General features: G+C 44.5%; 1 protein-coding gene across 1 annotated transcript in view; it reads left to right on the top strand.

Annotated features, from left to right (window-relative positions):
• The first annotated feature begins 104 nt into the window (after positions 1-104).
• Positions 105-15,455, top strand: part of fmn2b (formin 2b) — a 28,467-nt gene continuing 13,116 nt past the window's right edge. The window contains exons 1-10 of the mRNA XM_074619881.1: positions 105-2,110; positions 2,141-2,640; positions 5,385-5,626; positions 6,524-6,705; positions 7,678-7,828; positions 8,215-8,226; positions 9,776-9,828; positions 10,296-11,293; positions 12,484-12,634; positions 13,944-14,031. Coding sequence (XP_074475982.1) covers positions 965-2,110; positions 2,141-2,640; positions 5,385-5,626; positions 6,524-6,705; positions 7,678-7,828; positions 8,215-8,226; positions 9,776-9,828; positions 10,296-11,293; positions 12,484-12,634; positions 13,944-14,031 — 3,523 coding nt within the window. The 5' untranslated portion in view covers positions 105-964. The remainder of the gene's footprint in view (positions 2,111-2,140; positions 2,641-5,384; positions 5,627-6,523; positions 6,706-7,677; positions 7,829-8,214; positions 8,227-9,775; positions 9,829-10,295; positions 11,294-12,483; positions 12,635-13,943; positions 14,032-15,455) is intronic.

Genomic DNA, 15,455 nt, shown 5'->3' with positions numbered 1-15,455 from the left:
TTTACAATGTTTACTGAGGTAATAAATCAAATTGAGAAGTAGGCTCATTTTCTAATAGACTTCTATACAATCAGACTTCTTTTTGCAACCAGAGGAGTCGCCCCCTGCTGGCTGTTAGGAAGAATGCAGGTTTAAGGCACTTCTGCTTTTGCTGAGATTAAGCATTATTATGTATGTGTGTTAATTGTTAAACTGAAAATGAAAGGCATTTTTTTGACACGAGAACCAATAACCTGCAGTGACGGTGAGCTGGAGTTTAGCCCACACTTAGCACGATGGGTGATGTAGGCAGGAGTCAGGGAATCATGGGAAATGTAGTGAACAACCGTGTGATTAGCTGCAGTAACAGACCATATGAGATTGCACAGCCAAGAGGAGGGTGTACATTTACACCCCCACCCCATCACCCCAACCCCAACAGCACCAGCACAGTGTCACAGCATCTTTATTCCTCTCAGGTCTTTTTTATTGTTTTTGTTTTTTCCAGCAGGCCTAACTGTGTGTCCCCATCCCAGTTGCTCTGCATCTCTCCCAGTCTGAGCTCCACTGAACACGCAGTGCCTGCGTCACTCCTTTCAGCAGATGGAGAGGAGAGGGAGGAGGAGGAGGAGGAGGGGGAGGGTAAGACAGAGAGAGAAAGGGGAGGAGGAAGAGGGGAGCTGTGTGTCTCTCCTGCATCAGCGTCAACATCACTGCCACGCCAGGCTTCGTCACCAGAAAACAACGAGGAAGATCGTTGCACAACGGAGCTTTGAAAAATACCCCACCATCAGCACCAGCAGCAGCTCCTCCTCCTCCTCCACCACCACCACCACCACCACCAGACGTGCATCCACAGATTAGGCCTAGACGGTTTCTACGTTCTTCAGGTACAGGCATCTAAAAGCTCCCCCGGGCAGGAGGAGCTCTCCCCCGGCATGACCTGAGAGGAGAGGCAGGAAGTCGTCGGACGCTCTGTAGCAACATGGGCAACCAGGAGGCTAAGCAAAAGAAAGCAGCTGCAGCAGCATCGGGTAATGGAAGCTACCCTTCACTGGATGAAGGATGGAGAGAGGGAGGAGGGGACGGCACAAAAAAGGGAGGAAAGAAACTCCACGGTAAGCATGGAGGAGGAGGAGGAGGAGGTATGCATGGCACAGGACCAGGAAAGAAGAAAAACAAATCCGAGTCCAAGTCCTCTGTTTTCTCCATCCGGAAGCGAAAGGGCAACCTGAAAGGGAAAGGAGACGCGAGTTCATCGGTGACGGGCTCAAAGGAGGACGTTTTAGCATCTCACCATGACGAACTGGACAGCACAAAAACACCTGAGATGTCCGCAGATGAGCTCGGACAGTCGGACACTGAGGTCGAGAAGAAGAAGATACCAGAGCCAGCGATAAAAAAGGTTGAAGATGGACGAGAGAAGAAGCAGCAGGAGTTGCAGCGGAAAGCCTCGACGGCAGCCACGTCTCCTACAGAGGATGGGGGGCAGAAGGGAGGGAGCTCGGGGTCGGACACGGATATCTACAGCTTCCACTCGGCGGCTGACCATGAGGATTTGCTAGCGGACATCCAGCTGGCTATAAGGCTCCAGCACCAACAGCAGCATGGGGGGGTTAACTCGATTGTGGAAACACAGGGAGGTGGCGGAAGGGATCTGAGCTGGGGAGGAGGAGGAGAGGGGAAGAGGAAGCAGAGCAATGGGGGAGTTAAATTAACTCCTCCTGAGGTGCTTGACCTGACACCGGAATTAGAGCTGGGTTCTGATGCCCTGTCATTCCTGGAGACGGGACCTCTGTCTGGCTCTGTCAAACACACGGAGCAGCCACCAACACCACACCTCCCCGTCCACACAGAGGTGCACGAGAGGAGGGAGGAGAAGGGGAAGGAGGGGGTGGAGCATCCGGAGCTAAATGGGAATGGGCAGAGGGAGAGAGAAGCCTCTCTTTGTGCTGCCACGGGCACAAAAGACCAGCATGCTTGGGTGCAGCAGCCCCCTCACACAGCTATCACCATGGCTACTGCCGGGGGGGCAGCAGTCAGCCCGGTCGCCATGACAACCGGTGGTAACAGCTTCCCCGATCTCACATTTGACAGTGCTGGGAAAACCCCAGGGGACGAAGAGGAAGAGGTAGAGGAAGAGGAAGAGGAAGAGGAAGAGGAAGAGGAAGCAGGAGAGGAGGAGGAGAGGGTGCCCGGGGTGGATGTAGATCTCAGTACTCCACACATCGCAGACAGCCACGACAAAAGTCCCGAACCCACCGAAGGGCTGAGCTCAGGGACCGTGTTCGAAGAAGGTGAGGGTCAGTTGGCCTCGGGTACCAGTGCAGAGTCCCTCGAGGACTGCCTGAGCGCTGGGTCCGAATCCAACCACTCTGCTGCCGCCAGCAGCGGTGGCTCCCCGTCCTACCAGCGGTGCAGGAGGAGCAGCGTGTGCTTCACCCCGCTGCCTCCCCAGGAGAGCCCCACATTGGCCAAACGACTCCTCAGGTCCTCCCACTCCTCCGCCTCCTCTAGCCCTGTGGTGAAACCCTACCCTCCCATCTTCCCTTCCTACATCAAGACCACAACGAGACAGCTCAGCTCCCCAGGACTCTCCCCAGCTCTGTCCCCTTCCCACAGTCCCCTATCCCCGCGCAGAGCCTACCATCACCTCCACAGGTACCTGTGGCGTTTCAACACGTTAATCATATTATTATATTAATAATTATATTATCATTACGGCTTGACTTGCCCCAAACTGCATGTGATTATCATAAAGTGGGCATGTCTGTAAAGGGGAGACTCGTGGGTACCCATAGAACCCATTTTCGCCAAAATTCTGCGTAAGTTTAGAGCGTTGTGAGACAGGTTGTGAACAAACCCCCAGGTTGGTCAAACTTGGGAAATAACATGGTAAATGATCAAATTATAAAAGTAAAACTTCCATCACAGTTTACATACCAACTTCCTGGTTAAACCCTGACCTGCTGTTCTTGTTTCTCTCCGGCTGCTCAATGAGTGATTATTAGCGACACTTTAAGTATGGTTTGGATTATTCCGACAGCCCAATAGTCTGAAAAATGCACCATTGGACCGAAAGCCCATTAGTCCGACATGCATTAAGACTGCAGTGCAGGGAGACTGTGTACTTTCGGAACAACAGGATTTCGGAACAATGGGTGTTTGTGTTCGGAATAACGGGCTGTCGGACTAATGGGCTTTCGGTCCAATTGTGCATTTTTTGGACTATTGGGCTGTCGAAATAACAGGCTGTTGGAACACTGGGCAGTGCCCCAAATGGTGCGGTTTAGATAAACTGGCTAAACTATTGGCTTGTTTACAACCTGTCTTACTGACCAACCTGTCATCATGGGAAGGAGTATAAATAACACATCATTTTAAGGACATTCCGCGTGCCATGATAACGCATGTTAAGGTTCTTGCATGTCATTTAATGCCAATGGAGTGCAATGGTCGTGGTTAAGTTTAGGCAACAAAACCACTTAGTTAGGTTTAGGAAAAACATCATGGTTGGGCTTCAAAAAAGTATGTAAACTAAGTAAAATACGTACCTAAACAACTTAAGTACGAAAAACAGGTCACTAACGTAACTTTAAAATAAGTCAACACGTTGGGACACGAACATCTCCAGTATCTCTAGTAAGTCTCCTCGAAGCCAATAAAGCCTCAAATCTGATATAAACTGGGACCAGTTTTGCACTGGGTTCCATGCAGTGGATGTTCCAGTCCTTACTTCACCTGTAACCCCACAAAAAATAATATGTAAACAAACATTTAATCCATTCTTTACACTTTTGCTCTTGTACTTTGGATTTTGGAAAGCTAAATAAAAAAAAAACGCAACCATCCAAAGTCTTAAGATACAGAGTAGCACTCTTAAAGGAATACTTCACCCTCAAAATGATCATTTGTATATCAATGACTCAGCCCGTGTTACTTTGAATTCTTGAAGAAAACGTTCTTTTTCTCGCATTCCTCCACGGAGAAAAAAAACCCCGGAGAAAAGTCTTGATGAATTGAAGTCAATAGGGGCCGCGTTTATCAACTGCAAAAACTATATAAAAACATGTATTTATGAACACTACCTTACTATTTCAAACACTTACGCGTAAACGGTACTCGCATGGTAGAGTAGTGCGCTGTTTATGCGGAAGTGTTATAAATATAATAAGGTTCCCAAATATCACAAGCACACCACTCTTCCCATAAATATCCTGTCATGTCTAGATTGTACAGAACATTAGCGTAAAAGTCACCTTTGTCTGAAAGACAAAAAGTCAGCAACTTTAACAGATAGCTGAAGCCAGCAATGTTAGGTATTTTATGCCTGGAAAGGGCTTTACAGTCTCCCTGCCTTTTCCTCTTCCAGACAGCCATTTGTTTCCATTAATCTCCATATGGTCAACTATATATAGTCAACTTACAGACAAAACATCCTTGTGATACAACACAGTCTCACGGCAATTCATGAAATGTATTGAACGTATGAAACGTATTTTTCGTGCGTTTTCCTACAAATGTCCAGCAACATGTGGCGCACGTTTCAATTTACGCTCCAGTCTTTTCAAAATAAAATGACTTAGTTAGGTTTAGGAATAGATCAACTTGGATAGGTTTCGGCAACAAAACTACTTAGTTAGGTTTAGGAAACGATCACAGTTTGGGTTGAAATAACTCCGGAAGTGCTGTAATTTAGGTACAGAAGTTACGTGACAATTAAATTAACTTTGACTTGTGGTTTCACACAGGACACAAACACCGGTCTCCTGGGCAAAAGTCCTGTGTTTTTTGACCCGACCATCCACCCCGACCTCCTCCCTACGCTCCTCTTTATACTTCCCAGTTCACAATTACTGTACATGGGTTACATACGAACTGATTTCGTGCCGCCCATCACGGAAAAATTATGAAATTCGTTTCTATGTACACGAATCAATACATTAAATTTCGTGACTATTTCATGAACTGCTGTGCGACTGGGCTGCGTGATATGCATTCCTTCACAGTCAGCATGATGCCTGTATATGTTGTTGTTGAACTAACACTATTTTGTGAAAATGCAGTGCAGATCAGTGCCCCTTTCAGTTGCATTAATGTCTAGATGGGTTACCTAACTGAAGCAGCTTTTAGGTTTTTAAAAGCAGATTTTCATGCACATGTAAATGAATGGAAACCATTGGCTGCATGAAAGTTAAAAAAATCTGAAACACCACAGCATAGCCTGAAAAATAGTTAGATGTACAAGATTCGTACTGAATATTCTGCAACATGCAAGAAAACTGGTTTGGTCCTTCATTTTTATATATTTCTATAACTTTATCATTGTAATGTGCCCTGTGATATTTAATTGTATGAGTGGTCTGTTTTCAAAGTAAAGCCAACATGTAATGTAAATGTTGCAGGACGTTGGCCGAGGGTCATCATGCCCGCAGGCAGCGCTCTCGAAGCCTCGCTGGGCCTCTGAGTCGCTCGGCCGACTGGACGGAGGAGCTTGAGAGGAGGCTGAGGAGCAGAGAGGAGGACGGAGGAGGTTCAGGAGAATATCTGGTTGGCTACAGAGGAGGAGGCAGTCAACCCCTCTGTGCTACCAGAAGATCCTCCTGTGGACAGGTTTCTACCTGCGGCTTTCAGGACATCTTCACAGGTTGAGTACACAGCGGTCTCAGTTTGAATTCAGTTGATGGTTATTGTTTCCAGGGGGGGCACGAGGAAGCACCTGATTTGACTGTTATCAGGCCATTAAATAGGCGCTACCAGTCATCAGGCACCATAGATGTGGGTCATTAGGGGCCTGAAAGTGAAACTTAAAAGCAATATATTCTAACAGGTTGTAAAACTGCAGGTAACGTCACTTTTTGAACACAAACAAAAATGCTTCTTTAGGTTTAGGCAACAAAACTACAACTTCTTTAAATTTAGACAACAAAACTACAACTTCTTTAGGTTTAGGCAACAAAACTACAACTTCTTTAAATTTAGACAACAAAACTACAACTTATTTAGGTTTACGCAACAGAACTACAACTTATTTAGATTTAGGCAATAAAACTACAACTTCTTTAGGTTTAGGTAAAAAAGTGAGTTTGTGCTGAGCATCACGAAACGACTGTGAAATGTATGTCTATGTACACAAATCAATACGTTAAATTTCATGACTATTTCACGAACTGCTGTGCGACTGGGCTGGATATATCCTTGTATTTCGTATAATTCCATTCAAAGTCCAACTAAAACTAACAAAGTAGCCTCTAGAAGTGTAAATAAGTCTGAACAGTTCGCTATTAGTTAAATACACATTCACAGACACATTCAACTTCTATGAAAAAACTGTGCTTTCGCCACAGTCTTCTTACTGTGCTATGACAGTAACAACGTACTACAGTGCATAACTGATTTGCTGTGTAACCTGTTTTCTCTCATCTGGGATTTCAGCAAATTGCTCTATAAAATGCAGCAGATTTTACTATTCTTTAAGTACTTGTGGATCATAGGTTGTCACATACATCTCACATAAGGCTTGTTTTCATCACTGGTTGACCAGGTCGAACTCTTCTGGAGAAACTGTTCCTGCAGCAGCAGCAGCAGGAGGAGCCCGAGGAGGCTGAGAGGCTCTGCTCCAGGATCCTGGCCATGGGTCTTCTGCTGCCTTTCTCTGACTGCTTCAGAGAGCAGCTGGGAGGCAGCCCCGCCCACATTACCTCCACCGCATCGGCCAAGTTCGACGTATGTAGTCCCACTTCATACATAACAAAAATGAATACAAAGCAAACGACAATAAGAACAGAGCAAAAATAATAACCATAATTTGCACATAACAGCAGTAAAAGAGTTGCAGCACAACAGAAAATAAACTTAAACTTAAAACTTAACCACCGCAAAGTCTGGGTCGCCTCTGTTTCTGAGTCTAGTTCTGGGGACATCCATGAGCATCTGATTGGTCGACCTCAGTGCTCTGACCGGAGTATGGAGGTGCAATAGTTCTGATAGATAAGGTGGTGCGAGCCCACCAATTGTTACATATAGTACCTTTAATGGAAGCATTTCACAATGACAGGGGGGTTGTGTTTGAAATGTATTAGAATTATTAACATTGCATTATAATGCAGTGTTAATAATTCAATGTGTGGATTTGCATTTTTCATGTAATAGAAGTTTCAATATAAATTCTCATCACCATCATCATTCAGTTTGTTGTGAATTTCATCCTCCCTTTTGGGCACACCGGTTTGTACTGTGGTCTGCTAATGGTACCCACCGCAGGGGCATCAATCTTTGTTTTGGCCATTAGCGATTATGGCCTTGCAAGACCAGCACTCCAACTGAGATCTGTAAGATGATGCGGGATGTGATGAGAGATGTATTAGCATCTCTGGCCCTAATCCAGTATTTTACTGTCATGGTTACAGAGTTGATTTGAATGAGTATCAGTCAGTGGTGGAGGAAGTACCCAGACACTTTACTTAAGTAAAAGTACAAATAAACAGACAAAAATGTACTTTAGTAAACATTGAAATACCTCATTAACCTTTCTACTTGAGTAAAAGTCAGTAAATACTTGCTGTACTTACAGTAGTGGAGTAGAAAGTATAGATATTTGCTGTAAAGCAAAAGTACCCAAAACTAAATCTGCTTAAGTAAAGTAACGTTACAGATATGTGGAAAAATACTTAGTGCTATACTTACTTTCCCCCGCAGCATGACCAGCTGTATACATGGGCAGCAGTTAACCAGCCGACTCACTCCCTGGATCCTCTGGAAGGGAAACTAGCAGGGCAGCTCAGGGGCCCCTGGCCTCCAACTAAGCCAGGCGAAGACAACAGGACTCGACTCAAATCCACAGAGGCTGGTAAGATCAACACTTAGGCCTACACATGGTCTATACATCACACACTGGCTAATATACAGCAAGTCTTTCTCAGTTGTCTCAGGGGGTGTGATGTCCCACCAAGGGTACTGCTACAGTCTCTGAAAGATAGTAAAGATTAACCTTAACCTTTCATCCTCTAAAAGGGGAAGTAAGAACACCAGGAGGTGAAAAAGTCATGGTGTTGTCTAGCAGGAAGAGGGGGAGCATTGTTACTAGTGGCAAAGCCAAGATATCCAAAAACTCACTGATCTCCATTCAGTTATTATGCAAGGACTCTGACCTTAGTGTTTGTTTCCTTTTCCCTTCTTTCCTTTTCCTGTCTTCATCTGATTGGGGTTTTCCATCTTCATGCTTTGGCATTATAGAAGACAATCAAGGTGAGTAATAATATCTGTATGTTGTGGTGGTATTTTTGTGCTTACTCAAAGTTCTGATGTCTCCTGGGTAAAAGTCCTGTGTTTGTTTGATCCATCCAACCTCCTCCTCCACCCACCCTATGCAGACTTTCTCATTCTTTACACTACCATCAGTTGCTTTGACCATCTAATAATGACTTTTGAAAGCCTGGTGCGTCTCATACAGACGTTAAAGGGTGCCTCGGTGCGTCGGTATCAGACGCTGAGGGGCACAAGCGATGGTATTTGATGAGTTTGGAGTAAGAACAGGTCGTTTAAAGAGCCTTGTCTTTGCTGATTTAACAGCTGTGGTCTTGCGTTGTGTTATAAAGACACCACAGGCCAGGATTCCCAGTTGAGTTGGTTTATTCTGATAATAACAGACAAACAGTGCGGTCACTGGACTGTTCTGGAACATATCTCTGCAGTAATGATGTTACTAGAAATATAGAAACACTCATGTTACCACACAACACGCAGCTTGGTATAATGAATTTGCAAATTTACAATTGCACTAAAGTCTTTGTCCATGTCTCAACTCCTCTAGGTACAGACAGTATACATTTATATGACAACATTATGAACAACAATGAACACTCTCTTAAAACAATCTGCACAGTGTTATAACTGTGACTTACAAGTTAAACTGGTGCGTCATTCCCTTAAAGGCAACCACACGTAGTTTAAAGCGACAGAACACTGAACTGAAATACACGTACAGTATATACAGCTCTGGTACAATATCAAGTAGAAGCATTATTAAACCATGTCACACCGACCTGGAGTGGTTCAATTTCTCACCTTTCTGCAGTGATGTACAGGTGTCCTCCAGGACACTGTGACATCACTGTTGGTGGGTGTGGTTTTATAGGATTGACACAAAGCCACACCCAACCACTGGGTTGAGACAGACTGAGGCAGACTGGAACCTTTCCACCAGAGAGGGCAGTAAAACACTGCTTTTAAAGCGTGGTGTTAAGACCAGCTACAGCTACGTGGCTCAAGCAGATATTCAAACTAGCCACAAGATCTGATTACAGTTACAACTGATTTTGGTCCAGTAAAAAAAAGTAATGATGATGCTGCTATTTGTACTACTTTTTAGCTTTTGGCTATATTGCTGGGAGATATTGGTACTTAGTCAATCTGGGATGCCAGACCTAACCGTGGTGTATACTGTATACTGTATATGAGTTTGATCTGGGCCGGCTTAAGGCATGGGCCATATAGATGGTCTAGGGCGCCACCTTCGGGGGGCGCTGGTTGCCCTCTAAAAAAATAATAATAATAATTTAAAAAATGTTTTAAAAATAATAGTTGGCACCCTTCCTCATTTTCTGCATTGAGGTAACAAATAAACAAATAAATAAATAAATACACTTTTTACCCCTGTAACTCTTGTTGAAGTGAAACTGACTAAACACTTTTAAGCCAACAATATCAGAGACCAGTTGTTTATTTATATCATAATGAAAAGTGTTGGTGTTGTTTCCTGCATTGTGCTGACCTGCTGATGTGTCTGTCTGTTCAGAACACCATGCAGCCGTCTTGGGTTTGGTGCAACAACAGAAGGAGAGTCAAGAGGTCAGTCACTTTCATTTTTCTCTGAAATTATTACTTACTAAATATGTATCCAGAGCACAGCATGATAGTTCATTCTGTACAGTGTTGTGAGATGTTCCATGATTTGTTGTGCTATATCAGGATCCTAAAAGAACTATTTTAAAGTTTTTTTCTCTGATATCGATACAGTATTTTCTGTTGCATTGAGTAAGAAAGGACTCTATGGACTGTGAGGAGTGTGATGGATTTGAATTAAGAAAACACACTGCAGTGTGGAATGTGTGTCGAGTGACAGCCCTACTAAATAATCATCCTATGTGTTTCTATAGCTTACGTATGCATCCTCAGTGGCTTTGTGTAGTCACATGGGGTAAATCTTTGAGAGGTGAATGTGTCAGTGACAATAAACTTTAGATGAAAGAGGGAGTAAACATATTTTACTAAACTCTGACTGTTGTTATACCTCTTGTTCCCTCTCTATTTTGCAGGAGGAATGTGTCCTTCCTTCAACAAAACTGAAGCAAAAACACGTAAATGTCATCCAACAGCTGGAACAAACCATAGAAGACCTCAGGACTAAGATCGCCGAGCTGGAGCGACAGCCCCCTCTGCTGGACAAGGACAGTATTATGAAACCCAGCACCACCTCCACCACGGACAGGGAGTGTGGAGGAGAGGAGGGCCTGCTGAGGGTGGTGTGTGACGCTCACCTGCAGACCGAAGCAGCTCCCGCTCCGGGCTGCCTGGAGGCCAAGTCGGTGCAGACCTCGCCCATGGACGACAGCTTTAAGTTCAAAGTGCCTTGTAGTGAGCCGGCGGGAGGGAACGGCTTCCTGCAGCCTCCGCCGAGGCAGGACGCCTTCCAGTGTTCGTGTCAGCTGCAGCCTCCTCCTCCACCTCCACCTCCCCTTCCAGGAGGAGCAGCACCTCCTCAGCCTTTACCGGGACAGATAGTGGCACCTCCTCCCCCACCACCTCCTCCTCCACCGTTACCAGGAGGCGCAATGCCAGCTCCTCCACCTCCACCTCCACCACCCCCTCCACTCCCATGTGGTTTTGGTCCACCTCCACCCCCTCCACTCCCTGGTGGTTTTGCTCCACCTCCTCCTCCTCCACTCCCTGGTGGCTTTGCTCCACCTCCTCCTCCTCCACTCCCTGGTGGCTTTGCTCCACCCCCTCCTCCTCCTCCTCCTCCTCTCCCTGGCGGCATTGCTCCACCTCCTCCTCCGTTACCAGGAATGGGAGCCCCACCTCCTCCTCCACCACCACCTCCAGGCTGTGGGCCTCCTCCACCACCTCCTCCACCAGGAGCCTTCTGTGTCCCCCCAGCTCTCCCAGGGAGCCTGGGATCCCTGCCTCCTCCTCTGCCGTTTGGGCTGTACGCTCTGGGTCTGACCCAGGAGAAGCCGCCCAGGAAGGCTGTGGTGGAACCTCCGAGGCCCATGAAGCCCCTCTACTGGACCAGGATCCAGCTCAACACCAAAAAGTAAAGATGGTGTAGCCCAGATAGCCTCAAGATCATGCTGAAGTTTGTTTAGCTTTACTTGCGTTTTGAGCTCAAACATGATCTATTCTACAAAGAATGAAAACATGTGATCCTGAAGAAGTCACAGTTCAAAGACGAGTTGCAATTTAATTTCAGTTTGGTGTTAAAATTAGGGTTGTCAAAGTTAACGCAATAACACGTTAACGCATATTCGTTTTAGTGCCACTAATTTCTTTAATGCATTAACGCAACTTGAAAAATGAAGGTACTAGTATCATATGAAACTATAAAATCCATTGGTACCAACCATGTCATACTAGCTTGTTGTGAAGGAGGTTAAATAACGCTCCAAAATGAACCCTAAATTTGGCGAGGAAAAACTGGCATGACCATTTTCAAAGCGGTCCCTTGACCTCTGACCTCAAGATATGTGAATGAAAATGGGTCACATGCAGTTTGGGGCAAGTCATAGTCAAGTCAGCACACTGACACACTGACAGCTGTTGTTGCCTGTTGAGCTGCAGTGTGCCATGTTATGATTTGAGCATATTTTTATTCTAAATGCAGTACCTGTGAGGGTTTCTGGACAATATTTGTCATTGTTTTGTGTTGTTAATTGATTTCCAATAGTATATTATTATACATACATTTGCATAAAGCAGCATATTTGTCCACTCCCATGTTTATAAGAGTATTAAATACTTGACAAATCTCCCTTTAAGGTACATTTTGAACAGATAAAAAAGCATCAGACCCAAAGCATCAATGTTTTAGTCCGTCTTTCAATACTTTCTGACATCCTGCCCTGTCTGTGGCCCTCAGCTCTAAGTCCATTAGTTCCTACTGAAGACATGAATCTTTAAAAACACCTCACGAAAAATATTGCTTATAGTTTCATTTTTAAAATAACAGTAAGTCCTTAAAACAGCTGAACAAACTCCAGAGTTAACACTTCTTGAAGCGATGGTTGAATGCTAGTTTAGTATAGTATCTTGACGCTGAAGGTTCACAAGTGACTAACGTTATGAAACGATCAAGGTTAACGTTGTGAAATGGTGGTGGTTAGGTTTAGGCAACAAAACTACTTCATTAGGGTTAGAAAATCATCATGGTTTGGCTAAAAAATAAGTGCGCTTGTAAGATAACGTTACATATATGTATATCTATAAGTGCTTTTTTGTGTTTCTCAGGGAGGTTTCTTCTTCTTCTTCGTTGGTGTGGGACACAATTGAGGAGCCTGACATGGACTTTGAGGAGTTTGTAGAGTTGTTCTCCAAAACAGCAGTGAAGGAGAAAAAGCAGCCGCTCTCTGACACGATCACCAAGTCCAAGGCCAAACAGGTCTGTGTGTTTAAGTGTGTTTTACATCCTGCATATACTGTATAAGGTCAACAACAACCAATCATACATTTTTAATGTATTTATTTTGATGTCATTCTTGAAACCTAAAAGTTTGATATGGCTTATTATGTGTTCTATGAAGCCCAGTCGCCAGGAAATGTTTTTTGGCATTGTGCGTTTCTGCAAACCACGGGTACGTTGAATGTCTATGTTTTTGCATTCGGTCAGAGCAAGGGATGTAGGATATCGAACGACCGTAATTAAAAGTTACGTGGTAAAATAACGAGTATAACAAGTGAGAAAGTCCTCTAAGGACGGGTGGGAGGAATGGTGGATGGTTCAAACAAACACAGGAATTTCACCCAGGAGACCACTGTTTGTGTCCCTTGTGAAACCAAGACAAAGACTTGACTTTGCACTTGTTACATAACTTTATGTAAGAACGTCCGCTAAGGGCGGTTGTTGTTTCGTGACGTTGTCTCGTGACGTTGTCTCGTGACGTTGTCTCGTGACGTTGTCTCGTGACGTTGTCTCGTGACATTGTCTCGTGACCTTGTCTCGTGACGTTGTCTCGTTGCGTTGTCTCGTTGCGTTGTCTCGTTGCGTTGTCTCGTTGCGTTGTCTCGCTGCGTTGTCTCGCTGCGTTGTCTCGCTGCGTTGTCTCGCTGCGTTGTCTCGTTGCGTTGTCTCGTTACGTTGTTTCGTTACGTTGCTTTGTTACATTGTTTCGTTACATTGTTTGTGTCCCATGTGAAACCAAGACTGAACCTTGACTTTATGCTTGTTATGTAACGTTATATAAGAACGTCCGCTAAGGCAGTAGTTGTTTATTTACGTTTGTTACGTTACGTTGTTACGTTACGTTGTTACGTTACGTTGTTGCGTTACATTGTTTTGATGCGTTGTTCTGTTGCGTTGGGCGATTGTTGTTTATTTACGGTTGTTACATTATACATACATACATACATACATACTGTATAATTTTGTATAAAGAATGCCCATAACTGTGTATGACAATACAAAGACACTTGACTGTGCAGTATTTCATGTGCAAAGTATATGATTATACATTTGAAAACTTATGATGAACTAGAACTTTTGGGCTGGATTTGCTGTGCTATTTCTAACCATTTTGGTGAGCCCTGATCTTTCCTCTCACAGCATAACCATCGGTGCCATATCAGTGAAAACGTAGCAACATCAAATGCACTGCAGCACAGCATGTGACACACAGGATGTGCTGCGATGGCAAAGCTACAGTTCATCTGAGCTGTTGAGTCTCACCTCATATCTGTGTGGTTTTTTTTAGGTTGTGAAGCTCCTAAGCAATAAGCGTTCTCAGGCAGTAGGTATCCTCATGTCCTCCCTGCATCTGGACATGAAAGATATCCAGCATGGTGAGTTCTTCACTTTCGTAACAGATGAATTGATGTTTATACTTGGTTTTTATTTGTCATGGAATATCATAATGTAGACAGGTGTATGCCACACAGGTTACACTGGGGAAAGATCCATCTCACCAAGTCTATTTTTAGCCCAAAAAGAGAATGATTCAGCTAAAAGGATGAGAAAGCTCCACTCAGGGAACATCGCACTATAATTTAACTACCGACCCATAAATCAGTAGGCATATTAAGTGGATGGATATTCATCTAGTCATGACAAAAAATCTCTGCCAATAAAAGTCTTGAAAGCAAATACATTTTGTTTCTGCTATTTGGTAAATTTTTCAAAATCAGTTGTTTTGTTATAACAATCACATCTGGTGCACATGTGCTTTTACTGTACGTAGGGTCATGTGGGGTCATTATTAGCTGACACTGGATGCATAGTAACACAAATGTGATGACTGAAATTACCTAAACATGGGGGACTGCCCATTGTTCCAACAGCACATCATTCCAAAACCCCGATAGTCCGAAAAATGTCCCATTGGACCGAAAGGCCATTTGTCCGACAGCCTGTAAACGGCCATTGCTCTGAAAATACCCACTCTCCCTGCAACAAACAGAAGCACATGGCTAGTTATTATGTAGATTGACAACCCGTTCTCATTTCCAACTCGTCAAACACCGCCGATTGGGCAGCGCCCCTTGGCATTGGAAACCGACGCACGGAGGTACCCTAGAGCAACAGTTTGTGACGAACCGGGCTTTCAACTAACTCCAATGTAAACCCACCCACGGCGTTATTCAACATAGTATTAATAGTGCCACATAGGGTGGGCAGTAGGGGTGGTGGATGGGTCAAACAAACACAAGACCTTCAGCCAGGAGACTGGTGTTCGTGTCCCGTGTGGAACTAAAAGTAACGATGACTTATTTTGTCGCGTCAGTCGTTAGTCACGTGACTCATTATCGTCAATCACGTGAGTTGTTAGTCACGTAGGTCGTTAGTCAGTGAAGTTAACGTCAACCACGACCATTTCCTAACCCTAACTAAGTGTTTGTGTTGCCTGAACCTAGCTTCCTTTGAAAACTGAACTTTATTTTGAAAGAACACTATGCATGTAACGAGCATATATTGACACGCTGTCCCTGGTCGGTCCAAAAGTAACGCAAGAGGGGCACCGACCAAACGGCGGTGTTTCACGAGTTGGGAGTGAGAATGTGTTGAGAATGACGTCATCGGACCTTCACAATGTTTTTCCTACAATGGCGAAGTTATGACACGCCCTACTCTGACTCTAAATATCTAGGTAAGCTAATCAGAGCGCCATAGTAGGAAAACAATATCACACCCGTGAAGGTCAGATGAAGTCATTCTGTGTAATAACTAGCCATGTGCTTCTGTTTGTTGCAGAGAGAGTGTGTATTTTCGG

Source organism: Sebastes fasciatus, chromosome 20 (assembly GCF_043250625.1).
Source record: "Sebastes fasciatus isolate fSebFas1 chromosome 20, fSebFas1.pri, whole genome shotgun sequence".
Lineage (NCBI taxonomy): Eukaryota > Metazoa > Chordata > Actinopteri > Perciformes > Sebastidae > Sebastes > Sebastes fasciatus.
Note: the sequence above shows the minus strand (reverse complement) of the source record. Positions and strands in the feature narration are given on the sequence as shown.